This window comes from Heteronotia binoei, chromosome 7, assembly GCF_032191835.1.
Source record: "Heteronotia binoei isolate CCM8104 ecotype False Entrance Well chromosome 7, APGP_CSIRO_Hbin_v1, whole genome shotgun sequence".
Lineage (NCBI taxonomy): Eukaryota > Metazoa > Chordata > Lepidosauria > Squamata > Gekkonidae > Heteronotia > Heteronotia binoei.
This window is the reverse complement of record NC_083229.1, coordinates 71807334-71832749: the sequence shown is the minus strand read 5'-3', so window position 1 is coordinate 71832749 and position 25416 is coordinate 71807334. Positions and strand designations below refer to the sequence as shown.

General features: G+C 41.4%; 1 protein-coding gene across 3 annotated transcripts in view; it reads left to right on the top strand.

Moving 5' to 3' along the window:
• The window catches only part of MAPRE2 (microtubule associated protein RP/EB family member 2), a 138227-nt gene that overhangs the window by 86104 nt on the left and 26707 nt on the right, over nt 1–25416 (top strand). For all 3 annotated transcript variants that reach the window (XM_060243834.1, XM_060243833.1, XM_060243835.1), the window contains 2 exons: nt 17530–17675; nt 18154–18367. In XM_060243834.1, coding sequence (XP_060099817.1) covers nt 17530–17675; nt 18154–18367 — 360 coding nt within the window. The remainder of the gene's footprint in view (nt 1–17529; nt 17676–18153; nt 18368–25416) is intronic.

Genomic DNA, 25416 nt, shown 5'->3' with positions numbered 1-25416 from the left:
TTTCTTTCTTTCTTTCTTTCTTGCATTGCAGGCATGCTATTTGTTTTGCTACTCTATGGCCTTGTTCAGACGCACAGTATAATCAGATGTCACTGCCATTTCCTTCCAGATTTAAAGTGGCTGATCAGACAGCAACATCTGCCTCCTGGTATTAACTTGTGGTAGCTCCCCCCCCCCAATCCTTCTTGGAACCGGATTATTTAGCAAAATGCGCACACCCACATAATGTTTTAACCTATGCTCATGATGCGCGCATTCACTTAATGTGTGCATGCGCATAATAATGGAAGAAAAAAAGAACTGCATGGTGCTGTTGTGTGGATGGCAGAAGACGGTTTCACCACGGAGTGATTCGAATTGCAGTATGGCAGTCTGATAGATAATATCTGGAACAAAGATATTTGGAACAGAATCAGGTCAGTTTAACACGGACTCAACACTCTGTGGTGAACAGGGCCTACAGATGGAATTCAGGCATTGTCATTTCTTTGTAGAGGAGACCAGTTTACCAGAAAGAGAACTGACAAACCAGGGATCACTGCTGCATTGCTCACATGGAGCTGGATAAATCTTTTTCCCTTGCTTTCTCCAGACCCTTCCCAATTATGGAGATGGGCCTAGAGTACATTACTTTATAAATAACTCTTCAGATGCTAAAATATTCTTCAAATAACTGTTTTGCTTCATTAAAAACAATAGAAGAGGAGAAGTACACCAGAGGAGCAGTTTCAAAAATGACTTGGGCTGATGTACCATAGACATAAGATTTTCTGTCAGTGCTACCTGCTTGTGAGTAGTTTTTTTGTTTGTTATGGGGGGTTGCATTTTCTGAAGCCTGTGAGATGGTTGTTACAGAGAATCAGGCATGATTGTAGGTGTAGGTCAGTGGTGTCCACTGTTTAGGATCTTTTGGGCACTTCAGAGTTCTGAGAATGGGAAATGATCACCGTGACAAGATGGCTGCCATGAGGGTGGGCTGGATCACAAAATGGCTGCTGTAGCCTGGAAACATGGGATATGTCACATTTATTTTTGGTTTCTTGCCTGTTTTGAGGGGGGTGTTTTCTCCTGGTTTCTGATAGCCCTGAACCAGGGGGGGAAGCTTTAAATCTGGGGACCCTCTGCCCCCAACTGGGGACTGGCAACTCTACCTTTAAAATCCCTAGGGTCATGTGCTCACTTTCGTCTGTCTATGGGACACAGATGAAAGACTTCCTGGTGTTATATATTGGCTCCAGTTTCTTTTTAACATCCTCTTTGGCAGGTCTTGAATTCAGCAGGAGATCACAGGAGCACAGCTCCTGAACCTTTCTGATGCCCCTCTCCTCCTCCCCACCTACTTACCTTGTCCATTGAATAGTAGGTGCAGCTGCATAACAGTCCCTGGATGAACTCCACCGCCTATTTTTCTACAAAATGACCCCTGCTCTTTAGGCAAATTGAGCTGAAAAAGGGCCCTGCCCAAATGCCAGTCATGGAAAAGGCTCCCAAAATTCCTTCTTGGCCCTAAAGGGTGACTAGGCTAGTTCCATGATTAAAGGGTGGGTAGGTGGATTGGCAGCAAGCAGCAAAAACTGAAGCATGAGGTGAGGGAGGAATAATTAATTGTCCTGCCTGCCTTCCGATTGGATGGCTATATCCTAGCCAGCCAATCTCGTCTCGATTTACCTCTATTACACTTTTGGCAACCATTATGGAGATGTTCTTCTGCAGGGCGTGTTGCATGGGAGGAGTGATGAGTGGTAGAAGCAATGCTTAACACCGCCCCCCCCCATGTACTATTATTCTTACTGAGCCTCCTTACTGAGGATTCAGATAATTTCCAGGCATCCTGAAGGGATCTGATACTTCCTTTCAGCTTTCTTTTGAATAATCTCTTGATATCTTAGAAGCTTCCTGTTTTGAAATCAAATGTGGTTGTGCTGATCTTTTTGGACACTTTCTCACATAAATGCTATACACATATTAGTACTGCAGTCAGTATTCCCAGTTGATGCAACAGCACTGGCATCTCACATCAGCATCTGAGCATTGCTCAGGACAGAGCCTAGGGCTGCCTCCCCTGTAGTTGGCTCCTTGATCAATTGTTTCAGTTGTGGTATCTTGAAGTGCTATTTTTTGCATGATCTGAGCACACATTAGGACTTCACTCTCTTGTAGCCAATTGTGATAACTAGGACCAAGCTAGCAAAGCAGGGCACATGAATCAGCCACTGTGGTGATTGAGCACTTGGGCAGTGATTAAAGGAAGGGATTAAAGAGTTAGGAGTCTTTCAAGGAGCAGTTATCTTCTCTATTTTGAAACCTAAAATGCACTCTGAAAAATGTAATGCTCCATGAGGTCTGAAATCTTAATGATCAAGTACCCTGGATGGGTTCTGTTGCCAGGGTACACTATGAATACTGTTGAAGTTGTGTCCTAATAAGCCAGGGAAGGCAGAGGCAGCCACTAATTCTGTTTGTGTCCCCATTATTTGGGCAGACAAGAGCAACACTGGTTACAGCCTGTGGAGAAACGCCATCTTAGTTAATGTTGGTGCTTCGTTGGAAGGGAACATTAAACTACTAAAGCAGGCTTTGGCCTAGCCTCCCTCCATCCCCTCCTCCCTTCCAGAGTTAAACCAGCGCCTCTAGGGGGAAAGCCTCCTAGAGGGGCAGGAAGTTCTTTAGCCTTCCCCTCATTGCCTCCCCCCTTCTGGAGTTAAACCAGCAACTCTAGGGGGAAAGCCTCCTAGAGGGGCAGGAAGTTCTTTTGTTTTATTTATTTGAGTTAGGCGGGAAAAGGGCAGTTTTTCAGCTGGCGCTCAAGGAGAGAGGTTGTTAGCCTGGGCTCCTGCCTGTGGGGGTGGCCCCAAGGCAGTCATTCACAAGGTAGGGCCAGTTTACACCAGGGATGAGAGGATGCGTTTAAATCCACCTTTATTTGTCCTCCTGGTTGCTATTCAGGTGCTGTGCTAAACTTTTATATGTAACTGTTTTTTGTTTTTTTTTCTCTTATTAAACATTTTTACTGTTTTGAATGCTGGCAGTCAAACTCTGTACCACATAGATCCCCAACCGCTTTAGACCCCGCTGCTTTATGAAGGAGGCCCCGGGGAAGGGGAAAGGCATGCAGTTTGATAAGGTGCCAATCCTCCAGGGGTTCCCCGAAGAAGTGCTGTGGTCTCTGTGATACCCAAGTACAGGGTGGCAGAGGACCTTGAGGCCTAGCCTCAGAGCTGGAGAGGGGGATTGGGAGTCCTGTTCCTCTCAATCTGAACCCCTAGACTGAGCAGGTGGTGGCAGCGAGCCCAAGTGGCCGGAGGAGAAATAGCTCACTCCAGGAGTTGGCGACTCAATAGGGAGTTGACGGGATCGGGTCTGAAGGCAGAATCGGCCCGGTACCGTCACACAGCCCCAGTAGAATACAGAAACTACAAGAGTGTAGAGAGAGAAGGAAATTCTTCCCTGCTTTGGGTGTACAATCAAATAAACTAGTGAAGAACTCTTGACAGCCAAAGTTCAGACTGTGAGTTTCAACACAGTCTCTACTAACGTGTGATATGCATGTATCTTGATTTGCAGTATGAGGCTGAGTAATTCTCATTTTATCTTTTAAAACAGTTTTATTGTAGATTCTGTTAGGTAGTGATCTGATAGGTGTCCATGGTATTGCTTGGCAATAGGGAACATGTAAGTATGTACAGTATTTATAGACATTAGTTGAATGGAACCTTGTTTTTGTGGACAAGTATAAACAGTTCTTATAACCCTTAAACATAATTCTTTGAAAATGATTGTTATTTTCCAGTCTGTGCCTTTAGGAGAACATTCTGACATCAGGCTGGAATACCCCGCCCCCCCGCCCCGCAACTATTCATTCGTAAAAAGATTTCTCACTTAAGTCTGTAAACAGAATCCAGCCCTATTGCCTGGAGACAAAAATTAATATTTCCCAATGACAGCATGACCACATCCAAATCTAAGAATTTTAGGACTTTTGTATGGCCAAGAAGGGTTTCTTCTTTCATTTTCTCAAAAGCAGGGTTAATAGAATTGTAAACTAAATTTAAACACTATAGAACTGAGATCATCTAGTTTATAATTATTACGCCAGCTTCAGAAAACACAGGAGACCCTATACTGAACTTTGCCTACTTAACAGGAAGAAACGTACTCAGAACTTGAGAGTACCACATACACACATGTTGTAAACAGCCTTTTCCCTCTTGGCCTATCTGTATTACTTTAGGATGGTATCCAAGGTGGTGGTTTACAAGTTACAAATGAGAAATTGGAAGTTTAAATATTCGTGTGTCAGTAAAAAGTTACACTCTTTCTTTCTCTCCCTTTCTCTCTTTCTTTCCCTCTCTCTCTTTTTTAAAAAACAGGAAAATTAAATGGTTCTATGTATGGATACAGACCATAGAGTAACACAAAATATGGCTCTGAGTCTAGGAGAAGCATAACTGAGTTGTCAGAGATGCTGTCCAAACATTATAACTGATTCAAATGGTGAAAACCAGTTCAGGCCATAGATGAAAATACTGGACAGAAACTTTTACTTAATTCCTGGTATGCCTCAGGCAATCGCATTGCCACTGAACATGCCTCTGGGCTAAGCCAGTTTCTGGCTGCTCCTTGACACAGCTTTAGCTATGATCTCTTCCCAGTGGATTTTTTCTGAAAGTTTCTGACTTTGTTTATAGTAGGAATACTGCTGAAATTTAGATGTGGAATTGCAGCAACAGATTTGGGATTCTGCTTAAGTGGAAGTTGGAACCATAATTGTATTTGAATCAGGCCTTCCAAATCTAAGGGGACCCAGTATGTTATGGAAAGCCCTGGAGCCTTGCTAGGCCTTACCAAGTTGTGTGCAGAAGCTTGCAGTGAATTAGCTCGGGGGATTGCTTGCGTCTGTTGTGTTTATACACTACAGAGCTTAATGCAAGTGAAGCAAGCCTAGCGGCCATTCTGGATTATGGTGCAAATTCCAGAATGTTTGTGTCACCTCCTGTGGATTGTTCCTGTGCAGAAGCCTGCAGTTTTGCTCACTTCTGTTAATTTTGAAGTAAGATGTTAGCTATAAAATCATCTTAGGTCCCTTCCACTCTGTGGTTCTATGTGAACTTTGGCAGATCATGAGAAGGAGAGGCAGGGGGAAGTACTTGTAATTTTCCTGCATTGTGCAAGAAGTTGGACTAGATCGGTGGCCCCCAACCTTTTTGGCACCAGGGAATGGTCCCAGGACCGGCCCGCCCACTGTGCCCCCAGGCCCAGCAGGGTGGGGGCAACGAATCCCCCCGCGCCACCGCCTCCAACCTCCATTTTCACCATTTTAAGGCCTGGGAAGGGGTGGTGAAGGGCCTCCTGGGCTCCTTAAAGGCCAACAGAGCCCCTCCACCGATCAGCTGATCAGCTGAACCATGGCAGTAGTGGCGAGCGACCTGCCGAAAAAGCGGCGCTGCCTTTACCTCCTCCCCACTTCCTCCCCATACCCAGGAAGGAAAGGTAGGGAGGTAGTGGGATCAGGCAGAGCCAGATTTACACACAGCTCTAAAGCCTGAACTGCACATATTTTTTTAACTTCTGTACTATTTTTGTTTATGTGCAGCAGGGATTGGGTGATTCAGAAATAATAAGAATTCAGAAATAGTAGTAGTCGCAGCAGCAGCAGTAGTGTAAGAGAGAAACAACTGACAGATTTGAGTTAATATAATCCATATTCTAAAGACTGTCAATTTAGCTGTGGTGTAACAAAGATATATGTATGTAACAAAGTCACCAAGATTGAATCCTGGATCTGAATTTTGGCACTTGCTACACTTTAAAAGAATCTTTCCACCATGATGGAGGTGTTTGACACAATCGACAACTAGTATAAATTGAACATTAATTGGCTTCCATGCTTTGGTTAAGCGGAATTAGGGAGGTAGTGGGATCAGGCAGAGCCAGATTTACACACAGCTCTAAAGCCTTAACTGCACATATTTTTTAACATGTAGGGCTAAGGTTCCCCGAGCTAATGTTGATGTTGACATTCAGTTGTCAGCAACAGGGTAACTTTTTCCTCAAAACAACCAGAGCTGTAGCATCATGGGAGAAGAGGTTTCAGTGAACTCTAGACCAGGGGTGTCAAATATATGGCCTGTAGGCTGGACATAGCCTATCCAGGGCTCTCAGCAGGTCCGTGAACAACTGGTGCAAGGGAGGGAAGGTAGGAGGCTGCTAGGGGAGCAAGTGGGCACATACTGCAGTTGCATTGTTCTAAATAATGGTGGCAATCTCCCACCAGTAGGTCTCTTGGTAATAAAAAGACACTCTGTGGAGACTTTGTCATCTTAAAAAAGAGTACACGTGGCCTGCCTTTGCTGTTGATGCACTGGAGAAGGAGGTGGCAGATAAGTAGGTTGGCTAGTTTGTTCCTCCTCACCCAGCTCAACTCTGCAGAGTCCACCCAGAGCCTGCTGTTGTGAATGCACCTCCTTCCCAGTCCCTTCTCATCAACAGCCTAGGAACTCACACTTGTCAGGTGCAGTTCCTCTTCAGTGCTCCCAGTGCCCATAGGTACCAACCCGCACCTCTTCCGCAGGTGCTTCTCTCCCCTTCCTTTTCTTCCCTTCCCTGCGTGAGAGCCAGGTGCTGCCTTTGGCTGGCTGCAGGCTGCAGGCAGTAGGCTGTTCCTCTTCAGTACCCAGAGCCACCAACAAGCACTTCTCTTGGTACCCAGAGCCACCAACAAGCACTTCTTCTATGGGTGCCTCTCCTGTCCTTTTCTCTGCTGAGCTAGGTGCTACCCTTGGCTGGCTAGGGGAAGCTGTTCTTCTGCACTGAGCTGGTTTCCTTGCATTCACCTCTGTGGATGAGCACCTCTTTGTAAGCTCTTCTCTTGCTCTCACTTTCTTCTTCCAGGCATGGGGAAGATGAATTCCAGGCGCAGCTCTTGGCTGCTCTTTGATGCTGGCTGACTTATCTGGCCAAGTGTTTGAATTTCTCCTGAGGCCCACTGCTCTTACCCCCTCCAATTCCCCTCTTTCAATCCTGGCCTGGATGAGCCTGCTTCATTGCCCAGGACAAAAGGCAATGTCTCTGAGGGACTGCAGACCGCCTTTTCCTGGCACCTGCATTCTCCCATGCAGTTGTTTAAATAGAAGAAGAAGAAGACTGCAGATTTATACCCCTCCCTTCTCTCTGAATCAGAGACTCAGAGCGGCTTACAATCTCCTATATCTTCTCCCCCCACAACAGACACCCTGTGAGGTGGGTGGAGCTAAGAGGGCTCTCACAGCAGCTGCCCTTTCAAGGACAACCTCTGCCAGAGCTATGGCTAACTCAAGGCCATTCCAGCAGGTGCAGGTGGAGGAGTGGGGAATCAAACCCGGTTCTCCCAGATAAGAGTCCACGTACTTAACCACTACACCAAACTAAGCAAAAAAAGTGTGCACTCCCAGCATGCATCTAACATCTAGTATAGTACATACTACATCAGAACTTTGGATCACATACCAGCCAACATCTTTCATCTCTCTCTCTCTCCCTCCCTCCCTCTCTCTCTCCCTGTCCCCTTCCTTCCTTCCCCTGTCCCAACCCTTTCTTTCTTTGATGGGCAGGATCCAGGGAGTGCAGAGTACCTTTCCTTTGCACCTACTAACAGTGTATTCCCCTAAGCAAAAGTCTAAAAAGGCTCCAGATTTTGATGTTGTAATTGTGATTAAGAGGTGTCAGTTATCAAAGACTGTTAAATAAAGGTAATACTGTAAGAGTTTCAGTGTTCTAAGCATAACACCCCTGCCCTAGACTGTCCTGGGGGGACAGTCTTTGTCTCATTGGGTGACTGTCCAGGTACTGATGAGCCCCCCCCTCCCAAATGAAACAAACAGTCAGGGCCATTTTGAGTCAGGAAAATGGCACAAATTCCCATTTTAGTATTCTTCAGATATTCAAGCATTGGAATCCATTGCATGACAGCTGTATACGAATTGTTTAATTAATGAACAAGTATATACTTGATACATCCTCTCAATTCACATACATTTTCATATGTGTGACAAGCGTCAGAGAATATATTTTCATTTAAGATACCTTTAAAATAAAAATACAGTAGATCCAGGTACACTGAAGTATACATGAACACGAAAGCTCATATATTGAATAAACTTTTGTTGGTCTTAGAGATGCCTCTGAACTCAAAATCTGTTAAAAATAAGTTTTTCTCAGAAACTTTCATTAATTGAGTATCTAGAAAGCTAAACCAAATGTTTAACCTACTCTAGTTTTCATAAATAGTAATATTAAAAATTACTTTTACAGTTTGGACTTTCTAGAAAGCTGTAGCTGTAAAACTAAACTGCTTTATAGTTTCATCTGTTCTTGCCAAAATGTTACATCATACATACTTTTTGCAAGATGCTGCTGTTTAGGTCCCATCTGTGAATTTGTAACATATATTTGTCACTGCTATCAGGCCCATTTGTAGAAGATTTATTTTGGCAATAGTTTCCTTTTCTAGCAAAACTCAGTATTGAAGAGCAAGGAAGGAGAGAAGGAAATACTTGAGAGGCAATGGATTAAGTGAAAGCAAAGAAAAACTTGAATAGTTATGCACATAACTTAAACATTAGTGGGGAGTAAGAAATAAAAATAATGCTTCTGATCTCTCATTGCAAAAGAGGAGGGGGAAATGGATTGCATCTCTTCCATTCCCCTTTCTTCCCTCCCCTTCAAGGCTTTTTTTGGCTTTTGATTCCTCCACTGAAAAAGGGATTGTTTTTCTGGAGCCCAGTCTGACAGTTTTCTGATTCTTTAAAGTTTGTGGAACCCTGAATGACAGACACGTTGGCACAGGGGCCAGTCCTTTGCTACTAGATACAGTTGGTGGAATCCAACAATGTGCAAATAGAAATTGATATAATGTAGTTCTGCTTATGGAAGGAATTTCACAATATTTTGGGTACTATGTCTTACTCCTGTTCTAGTTCACTCATATGCAAAATGACAGACACAAGATCATTTGCAACCAGGGTGGATTTGATGTAAATCAAATTGATGTAAAATCATGATTTAAATCACTGGTCAATAAGACTTGATTTAAATCATTGTTTTCTACATAAAGACTCTTTTTTGCTGGTATAACCTTAATATTCACAATTAGATGAAGCTTTCATTTTTAGAATAACAACTGTTCATATTAGTTTTACAATTATATAAAAATATTGATTTTTAATACTATTAGAAACAAACTATAGATAGGTAGAGGATCTTCATTAAAATATTCCCAAACTGGTTGTCTTTTATGGCCTGCTGCCATTATAGGTTTTCTCCTCCAGGGAAAGAATAATGTGATAAACCTCAGGTTATACACACAAAAGATCCAAAGTCGTGTGGAGTATTTGGCTCAAAAAGTTTCACTTTCATTTTTACTGCTTGCCCCTCCCTCCTCACACTTAAGTTTCTTCTTGTGCAGATCTATTCCACTCCAAGCAATCTTTTTCCATTCATTGAATTTAGCACTTAAGGGGTTGATTCTGTGTATATAGGTTTGTAGGACAATGAGATTAAGGTCTTTTTCTCAAATCTGTTTATTTTATAACATTTTTGCTGTGTAGAAGAGTCATGTGATCTCTGCAGACACAAATTACAGTTTTGAGAACTGCAAAACCAAGCATCTGTGTTCTGTGATGATATCTTGTAGACAGAGAAACTGCCCAGTAATCTTACAGAAACCTCTGGAAGAGCATGACATTGTGAATGGATTAAGAGAATTTATTACCAAAAATGTAAACATTGCATGAATATACAGCCTTATGCTTCAGAATTAAAAACTAATCCTTATTTCATGATGGAATAACCTTTGGATGGTAATATATTTTCTTCAAAAAGCACTTTATTTAAAAATCAGATTTAAATAAAAAATCCGATTTTTTGATTTTTTAAAAAAAAACCCATTGATTTTTATCCAGCCTGTTTGCAATAGTCTCCTCCCTATTCCATGTTGTACCCTGAAGACTGATTTTGAGAAAGAATTTGATGCTAGAGATTTGTTGCCCAAGATCTTGCCCAAATAATAATGCAAGCGGGGTATAATTTTTTTTTCTTAGAACACGTGGCTACTGTGGTATTTCTTTTGTGTTTCTGCTTCTGCAAGAATTCTAGCAAAAGTAGAAATTTTAAGTACAGTGATTTATTTATGTAATACATGAGCAGTAGATATGCACCTCAACTATTGCACCTTTTTGCTCCTCTGCTGCAAGTTTTAAACATAGAATTTTAAACAGAAGAGCAAAATTGGTATTAATTCTTTTCATATGAAAAAAACAAACAAATATCTGGGCAGAGTGTGGAGTCCTTGCTACTAAGTTAGTTTCATTCACTGATCTCTCTGGCATCTTAGAAGTCAGTTTCCTAAGAATCTCAGCTTTCATTTTTCATTGTTTAGAAAGTAGCCTTATGTTTGAAAGTGTATGGATAGTGGCCAGCAAAATGTGTCCAATGGAGGAACTCTTTGTGATATTGAACTATTTTATCTATGCTGTAAGCTGCCTTGAACCCCATAAAGACTAATAGATGTTTTAAATGAATAAATAGTAGAGAACTGTGATATATATCTGTCCTAAGATTTCACTTAGTATATGACTTCTTAATTTAGAGAGGGACCATGGTTTATTGGTTGATCACCTTTTCTCTTGTGCAGAGGACTTCTCACCAGTGAAAAAATGCAACCAGTTTCCATAAATCAGATTAGGGAGAACATAGTTTGCATGAAGAATCCCTGGGTTCAGTCCCAAGCATGTCCAGGGAAAAGGATCAGGCAGTGTGAAAGACCTCTATAAGACAACTTCATGTGTTCAGTTACTTCCTAATCTCTTGCTTTCTGCTGCAGCATACATATATCATAAACTTCTGTAGGCATATCAGTTGTATTTGATGTGTGATGTGCAGTCTCTCTGTAGTTTAAATATGAGAGTTTATTTTTTAAAGGCAACTGGGTTGTTGAGTATATTATTCCTTTTCAAGTTCTGATGGTGTGGGCAACTGTTGTTCACTTTAATGTTTGCTATGTTGAAATAATCATATCCATGGAAGGGTTTAATTCCCATAAAGTTTCACTTGGTTAAAACAGCAACATTTGGCCAGTTACCTACCATAAATATAGAATGCAAACCCTTTTGTGAAATCACTTGATAATTAGTAACAGAAATGAGGGTTTTTTCCTTATAAAAATGTAAAGCATGTTAACACAGAGGGATTAGTTTGCCAGGTCAGTGCAGCAATAGGCATTGCCGTTTTCTGCTGTCTGCTGTTTCTAGAACTGAACAGAAGGCAGTATAGAATTTCTGCACTCTAATTGGGTTAGAAGTAGTTGCCATTCATGCATGTAGCCAACACAGCCACGTTTGCAAATACATTCTGTAACCTAGCCTGTGAATGTTGAAAACACTGTTAACTAAATCAATACCCCAGAGGAAGCAAAGCACGCAACAAGCTCTGAAGGAAATACTGAACTCATTTAAGAAAATGCTGTCTGGCTCTGCTTACAGTCCCTTAAAGTGATGATTAGTGAGGCTTTATGTATGTGTGTGTTTGTGTATAAAACTCTTCTTTCCTCATATAATGGTGTATAACACTAATAAACGAGGAGAAAACAGTTTTAAACAATTAGAGTTTCATAGAACCAAAGAGTTGGAAGGGACCCCCCTGGGTCATTTAGTCCAGGGCTGTCAAATTCCCAACCCATGGGCTACACCTGGCCAACCCAGGGCTTCAATCAGTCCCGTGGCAATTTTCTGCCCCCCTTCCCCTCCTGCCTTCCTCCTTTGAAGCTCCAGGGCTGCTGACCATGTTCCCAGCTCCTTCTGCCTTGTCTTTGCCTGCTTCAGCTGGAAGCTTTTCTGGGCTTGCAAAGCTGCAAAAAAACCTGTGGAATGGGTTTTTGGACCCAGAGACCTTAATGATAAATCTATTCTGTGTTTTCCTTGCAGCTTTGTCTGTGCTGCAATATATTTTAATGAAGTGGAGATCAAACAGTTTCACTTTTGCAGCATTTATTTGCAACCCCTTTCAAATAAAGCAGGGGTGGCCAATGGTAGCTCTCCAAATGTTTTTTAGCCTACAACTCCCATCAGCCCCAGCCATTGGCAATGCTGGCTGGGGTTGATGGGAGTTGTAGGCAAAAAAATCTGGAGAACTACCGTTGGCCACCCCTGAAATAAAGGGGTGCTTTGAGCCAGCTTGTCTCTGCTGCATGGATCTTAGAACTGGTGTCTAGTGAGTACTCTAACCTGGGAACCCACAGCCAAAGGGGGATATTACACTGAGAGCCATTGCCAATCTGAGTAGATGGGGGTGGGATGAGGGGAGAAGCTTGCAATGCCCAGCCATTTCATGTTTTCCTAGGCTCAGAACATTTTATATCTTTGGTTTCTGCTGTGATCTTTGTGCTTTTTCATGATGCTTTATTTTAAAAATTGCATTGCCAAATCCCACTATCCCTCCACTTTTCCATTTAAATAAAATATCACAAGAGTTTTAAGCATGTCTGTATTTTAAGTTAAAAATAATATATTTAAATAATATATTATGTGTTTATCTGTATCCTTTATAAAGTTTATATCTCCACTAATTGGCATTACATTTTATGACATGTATGGGTCGGCCCCACAAAGTCCCATTTGTGTCAAATCTGGTCGTAACAAATGTGTTTGATACCCCTAATCTAGTCCACCCCCTGCACACTGATCCCTCATGAGAAATATCCACTACTTTCTATCCATAAATGGATATGGGGAAGGATTTCTATGAGAGAGGACAAAATTCAGCTTCAAGCAGCACTCTCAATTAAAACTGTATCAAATACATTCATTTTTAATGGAAACATGTATAAACGCTTCTAGAAGTGAAAATGATCAATACATCAGATCTTTTAAAGTGACTTAGAATGCTTGTTCCTGGTAGACACCATATCCATTCAAACAGCTAAAAACCAGATAATTTCCTCTGAAATTTCCCTAATTGTTTCAGGTGCATGAATAAAGATAATGGTTCGATTTTGTGGCAAGATCCTTGATATGTGAAACCTTTTCTCTTATGAAAAGGACTTCTCATCAGTGAATAAATGTAACTAGCTTCCATAAATCAGATTAGGAAGAACATTGCCAGAGTATCTTGGGGGATGGGTGGGTTGTTGATAGAGTCATAATTTTTTTTTTGTTGGAGAGGGGAATGGTATGTCCCATGTACCATGGGGGAAGTGAAGCTTGTGTCAATGGAAGTCCAGTTTCACTACTGGCATCAGTTTAAATAACACAAATGAACTAAAACATAGGAGCACTGTTCTTCAACACTTTTCAGCTTGATGGCAAGGCAGAATATGGCCAATCAGACCTGCAATTTTGTTGTTGTTCAGTCGCACAATCGAGTCCGACTCTTTGCAACCCATGGACAGTCACGCCAGGCCCTCCTGTCTTCCACCATCCTCCAAAGTCTGCTCAAATTTGTGTTTGTTACATCAGTAACACTGTCCAGCCATCTCATCTTTTGCCGCCCCCTTCTTCTTTTGCCTTCTGTCTTTCCTAGCATCAGGATCTTCTCCAGTGAGTGCTCCCTTCTCATTTGGTGGCCAAAGTATTTGAGCTTCAGCTTCAGCATCTGACCTTCCAGTGAACAGTCTGGGTTGATTTCCCTTAGGACTGATTGATTTGATCTTCTTGCAGTCAGTCCAAGGGACTCTCAAGAGTCTTCTCCAGCACCACATCTCAAAAGCATCTATTCTTCTGCGCTCAGCCTTCCTTATGGTCCAGGTCTCACAGCCATACATTTTTATTATACTTCAATACTGGATAAATAATAGGGCTGAAAAATTCCATCAAATAAAGAAAAGATGCTGAGGAAAACTCATAAATGCTAGAGCTGCACTGGCTCCTTATATTCCTGTTAACTCCTCAGCTGACACTATGTTGTGTGATCTTTCCTTGGTTGTACAAACAGCATCTTAGATGTGGCATACCTGAAGCAAACATTCAGGTGATGCAATTTATATTCATTTTTTGGGTGGGGGAGATCCAGAAAGGCTAGTTCCTAAAGCAATAACCTTCTAATTACATTGTTCTGATTCTGTTCTCATGACAACTAGCACCAACTGGAATTGTAAAAACATGCTTCAATCAATCAATCAATCAATCAATCATTTTATTTATATCCCGCCCTCCCTGCCGAAGCAGGCTCAGGGCGGCTAACAACATCAAATCAAATACAGTAAATTATACAATAAATGCTTAAGGTATACTCTCCAATTCCTATAATGTGGGTCACGTTATTCCTAACATTTTGTTCACATGAACGGGCTAGAGAAAAGGATGACGGATTCAATTTATCCAGTGTGTGTTTGAATAGTGTTCTCAAATGTATTTTATCTTTTTGTTTCGAACTCCAAGTTAACCTGAAAAAGTCTTCAAAACAGTATTAAGCAATAACAGTATTTTGAATGGGAAACTGTGTGAAGATTTTTAAAAAGAAAATCAGCCACTAGAAATTATTTATCCTCCATTGCATCCTTATTTTATGGCATCTTTTTGGAAGAATACAGTGAGGTAACCTTCTGGATAAAAAGGAATGAGATGGAAAGGTGGGAGGCTGGTAAAAAGAGTAATAACTTGCCACTCTTGATAAGTGCCAGTATTATAATGTAAAAATTGATGACTAAGCCTGTGCACGGTAACAGATTGTTGCTGATAGTAGGCAAATCAACTGTGGGATAGTTTCAGTTTATGGTGTGCAGAAATGTGTACATTCTGATCAGCCTTTAGTGTATCACTCATGCTGTTGGTACCTGTAAGCTATATATCAAATTGGAGCAAAAGCCTGCTCCTATGCCTCTTCATGCTTCAAAAGAAGAAGAGTTAGATTTATACCCTGCCCTTCACTTGAAGTCTCAGAGTTGCTTACAATCTCCTTCCATTCTTCTCTCCACAACAGACACGCTGTGAGTTGAGGGGGACTGAGAGACCTCTTTGATAACTGCTCTTGAGAGAACAGCTCTGAAAGAACTTTGGCTTGCCTAAGGTCACCTAACAGCTGCATGTGGATGAATGAGGAATCAAATTCTGTTCTCTAGATTAGAGTCCATGACTCTTAACTGCTACACCAAACTGGCTCAGTGGGTTCTATTGAATACAGTGAGGCTTATTCTTATTTAACTTTATGCAGAATTGCAGCCTTAGTGGTATGGGAAGAGTTTGATTCTTGGGAAGTATAGTTGGAAACACCAAAACAGCACTGTAGCCAGAGTGGTCCAGTGGGTACATCTCTTTACCTAGCCATTTTTCAAATGGGCTTCTATATTTATGTAAATAATCTTCTTTTTGGAATAAACACTGCTTTTTTAAAAACTAAACTGTTCTCCAGAATTCATGGTGATCTTAGCTCCACCAAGTTCTCTCTACTCACACTTTTTTTGAACAGTCGCTGTTAGCAGTATCATAATTAAGTGTTGGGGCAGAGGGGACCAAGGCTCTCTGTGAGGGTGGCAAAGTGCTTAATGACTCAAGAATACGTTTCTATTTAAAAGGAAGATAGTTATTAAAATGAGCAAAAGCCTCTGAATAATTTTTTTTAAACCCTGTTCTTAGCAAATAGAAAGAAAAACGAATTCATGGATGCTAAAGTACATTGAGGACTTGGGTTTCATGACAGAATTGTAGATGTTTCTGTTAGTTATGAGGAGATCATTGTTTTTTCCCATTGAATTCTTTGAAGCCTCACCTGGAAATGTGGTGGCCCAACTTTTCTAAGAAGCCTGCTGTGGTGCTGGTATCAAAGTGATTAAGAGTGAGATTATGCCTCTTGAGATTCAAAATGGCATTCACTTTTTGGATGCATCTTTGCTTGTGTCATAGTCTTTATAAGAAACTGGAATTCACTCATAGATCCTGTGCATTCTCATAAACCTTGTGAAATGCATGGCAACTGTATAGTAGAATACTTGGTAGATGTCTCCAGTTACAGCCTCATTAATTATTGAATGCTACTATTTTGTATTGCTGAATCCTTTTCTTTGCTTCTGCTAGAAGCCAGGCCATCTATCATAAGAGGTGATCATTTATGAGATGACAGAAATGGAGTAATACAAAAGTTCAGTAAGATAGGTTTAATATTTTAGTCCGGAGTGGCTAAACTATGGCTCGGGAGCCACATGTGGCTCTTTCACACACATTGTGCAGCTCCCAGACGTCAAGGAGGAACTTAATGCAGGTTTACTCTCAAGTAAGTGTGCTTAGCTTCAGGACCTCAGTCAGCCTCTGAGTGCTGACCAACAGGTAGACAACTATTTCCACTATGTGTAAAGTGGGGAAGGAGGGGAAAATAGGCAGGCTTGTGTTGTACAGATTTGCACATCTGAATGTCCTTGGCCAAAAAAAGCAGCCAAAGTCCAGGTGGGGAGGAAGAAAAAAATGTTTATTGCAGTAACTGGAGAACAGAGCCAAACCAAAACCTGCATACCAAGCTGCTCTAAACTTTTTCAGAATGATTACAATCTTATATACCTTTGATGACACATTGGCACATGTTATCACGTACTAATTGGTTACAATAGCCAGCGTAATTTCATTGTGAGAGCCAGCTACACATTACTAATACACTCTGCCACAGTGGCATAACGCCCATTACAAAGAAAGAAATTCTACTTTGCATGCGCCTTGACCAGATAAATTCAGTTTGGTGCTCTAAGAGCCCCCTACTTCTGTTGTTGCCTAGGAACTCAGTAAAAATAAAGTAAGGCATAGCGCAAGGTTATAGATTAGACTGGAATGTTGGTTACTCTTCTGTCCCTTTTTTTCTTTTCTCCTCAATCAGGCTTAGCTATGTATTAACCTTAAGGATTTGGTTTAAACATGCTTGTGGTTTTCCCAACTAAAGCTGTGCCCCGCACTTGCAAACTCTTCTCCTCTACCACAAAGGTTGCCAAGAGGCCTAGTGTGGAGAAAGAAAAGTGCAAGATCCAAGGGAGCTGCTGGAAGGAGGTACAGAATTAGAGGGCTGCACAGAGTTTCCCCTTAGTTTCATAGCTCTTTTAGGAGCTGTATTTTCTAATCTTGGTGTCGAAGCAAAGAGAGATGCATAATGATGCATATGGTAGTCAGTGATATATATGGTACATGTGTGTTTCCTTCTCCCACTGGTGTAAAAAAAACAATCCCCTAACCTTTCCCTATGTTGGTCTTATGGGGACTGTTATTCCCAGGTTTTGTTGTTGTTGTTGTTTTAAAAAATCCTAGCATGGTTGTATAGCAGGTCTCCTGCTACAGTTGTATTGTAAAAATATATATATATATATATATATATATATATATATATATATATATATATATATATATATATATATATATATATGTATTTTATTTTTCTGTGCAAAGAAATTATTAAGAGTTTTAATAAAGACGTGTAATATTTGTTCATGTCTTGTGGCTCTCAAACATTGGATGTTTTTAATTTCAGGCAAGTTCTTATCTTAGTTGTTTGCATGATAATTAATATAAATGTATTCTCTTATTTTAGGAGCAGCTTATTGCCAGTTCATGGATATGTTGTTCCCAGGGTGTATTAGCTTGAAGAAAGTAAAATTCCAGGCAAAGTTGGAGCATGAGTACATTCACAACTTCAAACTTCTGCAAGCATCATTTAAAAGAATGAATGTGGATAAGGTAAATGTAGATCATTTTACATAGACTTCTGCTACAACAGTGTGAAATTATATTTCAGAGGGTACACTTCTTAATTGTATGAATCAGCAATGAACTCTACCCAGTAGAGAAAGTCGTCTGTGTTGGCTGTTTTGTGTGATATTAAAAAAAAATAAATACTTCCAAGCAAATTAAGTATAAATTTGCTAGGTTTTTTTCCCCTGTATTGGAGCCACTTATTCCTGTTTGGTTGCCACATGTGAAACAAATGATAACCAACTGTGAAGCTCCAGAAATCTATATAATTCCAGTTAATATGCCACAAATTAATAGCCAAACTAACTAGCCAGTAATGTGCAGACAATATTACTTTTGTTTTCAACATTTTGTGCTACATTATCTTGTGATAAGTGCATTGGTACTTGGGGAGTTATGATAGTGCTGAAAAACTTCAGTTGTCACATTATAATGCTGACAAATTTTGCTCTATTCAATACAGGTTATTCCAGTGGAGAAACTGGTAAAAGGGCGCTTCCAAGACAACTTGGATTTCATTCAGTGGTTTAAAAAGTTCTTTGATGCTAACTACGATGGGAAAGAATATGATCCTGTGGAGGCCCGGCAAGGCCAAGATGCTATTCCACCACCTGATCCAGGCGAACAGATCTTTAATTTGCCAAAAAAATCCCATCATGCAAACTCCCCAACAGCAGGTATTGTCTGTGGTTCCAAAATGTGTTTCTTTACTGCATTGGTAATTGCTGAATGGAATATTTACTGTAAATGTGATCAAATTGATTAACATGGGATCATGACAACTGCATCACAGTGCGGCAGATCATGATGAAGTTCAGTGCTGTGTTTATATGCTAAAGCTGTTATAATACATTGTGGCATAGTACTGTAGACACGATTTATTTGCTTGGCAAGTATTGTAAATCCATCCTGCTATTCTCTTTTCTTGTGCTTTTGTAGTAAATGGTTGTTACTTTGTCTTGGGCACTGAGAGTTGCTCTGCTGTGACTGTCTCAGTTGTGCATTTTAGGATGCTTCACTTTGAATTATTGACTTGTTGAAGCACACGCCCTTTCTCTAATTACAGGCTAGGCACAGAACTGGAATGTGGTGGTATGCAGTGTTTGGTGATGGCTATTACTGGTATAGTAGTCTCAGCTTCTGGTACTATATTGGTTCAGTGCTTTGTTTCAGTTGATAGCTCAGGTGGTATTTTAGCAGGATTGGACAATTAAGGTAGTATGTTTATTTTCCCGATTACCTGCATTTCAGGTTTTTTGTTTTTTTAATACAAAGACAAAATAAAAGTTTCATAGTGAAGAATTAAAAGCTATTAATCTGGGCCTTCCTATCCAAGTTGTTAGAAGTCTTTTAATCTGCCTATTTTCTTTTAGAAATCCTGTGCTGGGGTTTACTGAAGTAAATCCAATGAAGCCCTTCTTGTGTAGGGTTACCAATCTCCAGGGTTACCAGAAAGCAGAGGGGAGGGGGGGGAATGTCTGCTGGGCACTCCATTATATCCTATGGAGACCGATTCCCATAGGGTATAGTGGAGAATTGATCTGTGAGTGTCTGGGGCTCTGGGGAGACTGTTTTTTTTAGGTAGAGGCACCAGATTTTCAGCAAAGCATCCGGCGGCTCTCCTCAAAGCATCCCCTCCAAGTTTCAAAAAGATTGGACAAGGGGGTCCAATTCTAGAAGCCCCAAAAGAAGGTGCCCCATCCCCCAATATTTCCAGTTGAGAGAAGGCATTTAAAAGGTGTGTGGTCCCTTTTGATGTGATCACCAGAACTCCCTTTGGAGTTCTGTCGTGCTTGTCACACCCTTGCTCCTGGCTCCACCCCCCCCCCAGTCCCCAGATATTTCTTGAGTTGGACCTGGCAACCCTAATTTAGAGGAACTTCCCAGTAGAGTTCTTGCTGATTGACATAGGTGATCTTAAGGAATGGGAAAAGCTTCTTTTCTGTCACTTCCATTATCCCTACAGGAAACTGCTAGCTTAATCAAATTTTATAGTGACTGGAATGTTTTCAGATCTTAAACTGGTGCAGTAGTAGAAAGCTGGTGCAATAGTAGAAAGCAGATCAATAGACTTTTTTAAAAAAAAATGTTGATATCTACTAAATGGAATGCAGGAATCCCATTTAATGATATATTTTTTTTTAAAAAACCAGTTTTGTCTAAATTGGTGATATAGTTGTAAATCTGTAGGAAAGCCACAAAAAATAAAAATTTTGAGCTCAAATCAGTAGTCTAATCTTGGTAATGTGTGTTAACCAAGAACCATAGAGAAGAAATTCTCCTTGCCTGGAAAGGGTAATTGACTGTGACTGTAGTCAGCACGCTGTGTTACTGTGGGGCTTGTGGGTGGTGTTTTGTCTTTTTTGATACATGGACACCTATGTGCTATGCCATGATTTTTGCTGGCATAATTTTCTGCCTGTTTGTGGGGCATTCCTAAGCTGGGGCAGTTTAGGGAACCCACTCTCTTGTGACCCCCCAAGTCTACCCCTTTCCCCACCAATGAAGCAACTTGCACAGGTGTTAAGAACATAAGAGAAGCCATGTTAGATCAGGCCAATGGCCCATCCAGTCCAACATTCTGTGTCACACAGCGGCCAAATATATATATATATATACACACACACACACACACACACACACACACACACACTGTGGCTAATAGCCACTGATGGACCTCTGCTCCATATTTTTATCTAACCCCTTCTTGAAGGTGGCTATGCTTGTGGACGCCACCACCTCCTGTGGCAGTGAATTCCACATGTTAATCACCCTTTGGGTGAAAAAGTACTTCCTTTTATCCGTTTTAATCTGTCTGCTCAGCAATTTCATCGAATGCCCACGAGTTCTTGTATTGTGAGAAAGGGAGAAAAGTACTTCTTTCTCTACTTTCTCCATCCCATGCATTATCTTGTAAACTTCTATCATGTCACCCCTCAGTCAACGTTTCTCCAAGCTAAAGAGCCCTAAGCGTTTCAACCTTTCTTCATAGGGAAGGTGTTCCAGCCCTTTAATCATTTTAGTTGCCCTTTTCTGAACTTTCTCCAATGCTATAATATCCTTTTTGAGGTGCGGCGACCAGAACTGCACACAGTACTCCAAATGAGACCGCACCATCGATTTATACAGAGGCATTATGATACTGGCTGATTTGTTTTCAATTCCCTTCCTAATAATTCCCAGCATGGCGTTGGCCTTTTTTATTGCAAACGCACACTGTCTTGACATTTTCAGTGAATTATCTACCATGACCCCAAGATCTCTCTCTTGGTCTGTCTCTGCCAGTTCACACCCCATCAACTTGTATTTGTAGCTGGGATTCTTGGCCCCAATGTGCATTACTTTGCACTTGGCCACATTGAACCGCATCTGCCACGTTGACGCCCACTCACCCAGCCTCAACAGATCCCTTTGGAGTTCCTCACAATCCTCTCTGGTTCTCACCACCCTGAACAATTTAGTGTCATCCGCAAATTTGGCCACTTCACTGCTCACTCCCAACTCTAAATCATTTATGAACAAGTTAAAGAGGATGGGACCCAGTACCGAGCCCTGCGGCACCCCACTGCTTACCGTCCTCCACTGCGAAGACTGCCCATTTATACTCACTCTCTGCTTCCTATTACTCAGCCAGTTTTTGATCCACAAGAGGACCTGTCCTTTTACTCCATGACTCTCAAGCTTTCTAAGGAGCCTTTGATGAGGAACTTTATCAAAAGCTTTCTGGAAGTCAAGGTAAACAACATCTATCGGGTCTCCTTTGTCCACATGTTTGTTCACCCCCTCAAAGAAATGTAACAGGTTAGTGAGGCAAGATCTTCCCTTGCAGAACCCATGCTGAGTCTTCCTCAATAACCCGTGTTCATCAATGTGCCTACTCATTCTGTCCTTGATAATGGTTTCTACCAACTTTCCCGGTATTGAAGTCAGACTGACTGGCCTGTAATTTCCCGGATCTCCTCTGGAACCCTTTTTAAAGATGGGGGTGACATTTGCTACCTTCCAGTCCTCAGGAACGGAGGCAGATTTCAATGAAAGATTACAGATTTTTGTTAGAAGATCCACAAGTTCAACTTTGAGTTCTTTTAGAACTCTCGGATGTATGCCATCCGGACCCGGTGACTTATTAGTTTTTAATTTGTCTATCAGTTGTAGGACCTCCTCTTTTGTCACCTCAATCTGACTCAGGTCTTTCAACAGCCCTTCCAATATTAGTGGTTCTGGGGCGGGCAAACACTTCTCATCTTCCACGGTGAAGACGGAGGCAAAAAATGCATTCAGCTTCTCAGCCATTTCCCCATCCTCCTTCAGTAATCCTTTTACCCCATGGTCATCCAAGGGCCCCACTGCTTCCCTGGCTGGTTTCCTACTTCTAATATATTTGAAGAAATTTTTATTGTTGGTCTTTATGTTTTTTGCAATATGCTCCTCATAGTCCCTTTTTGCCTGCCTGATCACAGTCTTGCATTTGATTTGCCACTGCCTGTGTTCCCTTTTATTAATCTCACTTGGACTGGTTTTCCACCGCTTAAAGGAGTCCTTCTTACCTTTTACAGCTTCCATTACTTTGTTTGTTAACCATGCTGGCCTCTTCTTATACCTGTTTGTGCCTTTCCTAACTTGTGGTATGTATTTTATCTGAGCTTCTAGGATTATAGTTTTAAATAGTCTCCAAGCTTCCCCAAGGGTTTTGACCGTATTTACCTTTCCTTTCAGTTTCCTCCTCACATGCCTCCTCATCTCAGAGAATTTACCCCTTTTAAAGTTAAATGTGGTTGTGGCGGTCTTTTTGGGCAACTCCCTATTTATACAAATGATGAAATCAATAACATTATGGTCACTGTTCCCAAGCGGCGCAATCACTTTTACGTCTCTCACCAAGTCTTGGGCATTACTTAGGACCAGATCCAGGATCGCCCCACCCCTGGTAGGTTCTGAGACCATCTGCTCCATAGCACAGTCATTGAGAGCATCAAGAAACTCAATCTCTTTCTCTCGACCAGAACACATATTGACCCAATCAATCTGCGGGTAGTTAAAATCACCTATTACGACACAGTTTTTACGTTTAGCCGCTATCTTTAATCCCTCCATCATATTATAATCGTCCTCTCTCTTTTGATTTGGTGGGCGATAACAAACTCCCATAGTTAAATTTCCTTTTGGGCCCTCTATTTCAACCCAAAGCATTTCTAAAAGGGAATCTAATTCTCTGACCTCAGTCTTACTGGACCGTATATCCTCTCTGACATACAGAGCCACCCCACCTCCAACCCTTCCCTCCCTATCCTTCCGATATAACTTATATCCAGGAATCACCGTGTCCCACTGATTCTCCTCATTCCACCAAGTTTCTGAAATTCCCACAATGTCTATGTTTTCTCCCAACACTAAACATTCCAATTCACCAATTTTACTTCGGACACTTCTAGCATTTGCATACAAACATTTATAATTTCCCAAGCAAGCTAGGCCCGCCACCTCTCTCCTGCCGCCTCGAGACTCTAGCAGACAGTCCATACTGTTTGTCACCATCACAGTGGACAACTCTGATCCGTTACTCGGTAGAAAAATAGAAGCCAACCCTTCATCTCTTTGAGACGAGTCCTCCCGAACCAGAGACATTCCATCTCCTCTCGGCTTTCCCCCAAGATTTAGTTTAAAAACTGCTCTGCCACCTTTTTGATTTTAAGCGCCAGCAGCCTGGTTCCATCCGGAGACAAGTGGAGACCGTCTCTTTTGTACAGCTCCGGCTTGTTCCAGAAAGCATCCCAGTGCCTAACAAACTTAAACCCTTCCTCCTTACACCATCGTCTCATCCACACATTGAGACTTCTAATTTGCGCCTGTCTTCTAATTTGCGCCTGTGTTGCTACGCTCTGATGCCATGCTGGCATGCAAAGCCATCAGGGTGCTACACTGGCACATCTTGGAAATATATTCCACTGGCACATCTTGGAGATACACTGATGTATCTGAGATATGCCAGTGTAGTGCCTCCCCCCCCCCCCCCACCTTGTATTGCAAGGATAGTTGTATCATTTGTTTTGGTAATTAGGGAATGTCATAACTGATCATTATCTTGTAAACAGGAATTAGTTGAGAATTCTTATACTCTTTAGGAATCTGATAACTTGTGTATGCACACAGAGTTGCTTAAAGTTGGTTCGGCTGTGACCTTTCACTCAAGATGTCAGCAATGCTGGCAAAGATAAATCCCATTTGAGTAAGGAGTGAACAATGATTCCTTTCAATCAAAAGTAACTCTAGGATTACACGCAATATACTATATAACTTCAGAAGTAGAGCAGGAAATGTTCTAGTTCCTTAATATTGCCATTGACATTAATCTCATAGTTGTTTTTTTCTGAGAAATTTTGTAAATTAGTACAGATATCAGAGTATAAAGTATGCATTTAATGCACCAATGATGTTTAAGTATAGGGCTGGATTCAGCATTCTGCAAACAAAGCAAGTTAAGAGAAGCTGTTTTTTTGTGGGGGGGAGGGGGGATGTTGTAACCTTTCCATTCTCTTAAAAGCCTCTGCATCTCTTGAAAGCCACTTTGGATGTTGAGGCACCTCCCAGAACAATGTGTCATATAACATAGTGGGTAGTAACTGGAAAGGGTCATTGAGCTTGCAGCACAAGCACAACTTACGAATGAGTGAGGTTGGGCAATTCAGCAAATTTCCCCATTTTTGCTGCACCTTCTTATGCTTTCAGTTTAAATAGAAAAGCTATGTTTGAAATACTTATCAGTTATCACTATATCACTTATAATTCTGCAGAATACATGTATTTTATATGTGGGTGTTCAACCTGAAGAGCAAATTGTCACCTGTCAGAAAATCAAATAATAACCTCACAGTAATGCAGTGAATAGTCATACCAGATTTACATCCCTCCCAAGTGCTACGAAAACTGAAGCACTGATTCACATGTCACAAGACATGTTCATTTGTCCATGTGGTTCACCCTGACTGTTCCCTAAATTGTATTTGCATAGCATGCCAATTGAACTTCTGCAGCTTCCTGGCAACGACTCCCTTAATTTCTGTTAGGAAAGAATGACAGCATAGAGAAGTTGGCACACATCCTGTAGTTCTCCATGCAAGTTAGTTACCAAGAGTACACCTGGAGTGTCAAGGAAGTGCCTTCTCTACTTTTAACCCCTCTGCCAGCTCTTACTGACTCCCAGACAGGCAGAGTTCTGATAAACTTTCTGGCAGTCTACATAAGTCATTCATAACAGCTGTAACTAGTGGTAACAGGATGTTCCTGCCTTTGCTTAATTAACACCTTTTCTGTGAAATGAAACTGATGTCCTGTTTGAGGCCTTAATGAATGAGCAGTAGGGAATGACTGAATGATAGCAGTGTCCTGGCATTTTATTATCATGCAGATGCATTTACATGCTTGTGGATTGGATTTGAGAACTAGCATTGCCAACCTCCAGGTGAAGGATGGAGATCACCCAGAATTACAACTATGGCCTAGATGGACAGTCCCCCCAGAGAAAATGGCTGCTATGGAGGATGAATTCTTTGGCATTATACCCTACTGAGGTTGCTTCCATCCTCAAACCTGTCCTCCCAAGGCTCCACCCCAGATCTCCAGGAATCTCCCAAATTGGAGCTGGTAACCTGAAGGGGAACTGATCTCTGTAGTTGGGTGATCCATTGTGATTTCAAGAGATCTCTGTATTGGCAAAGAAGCAGGAAAA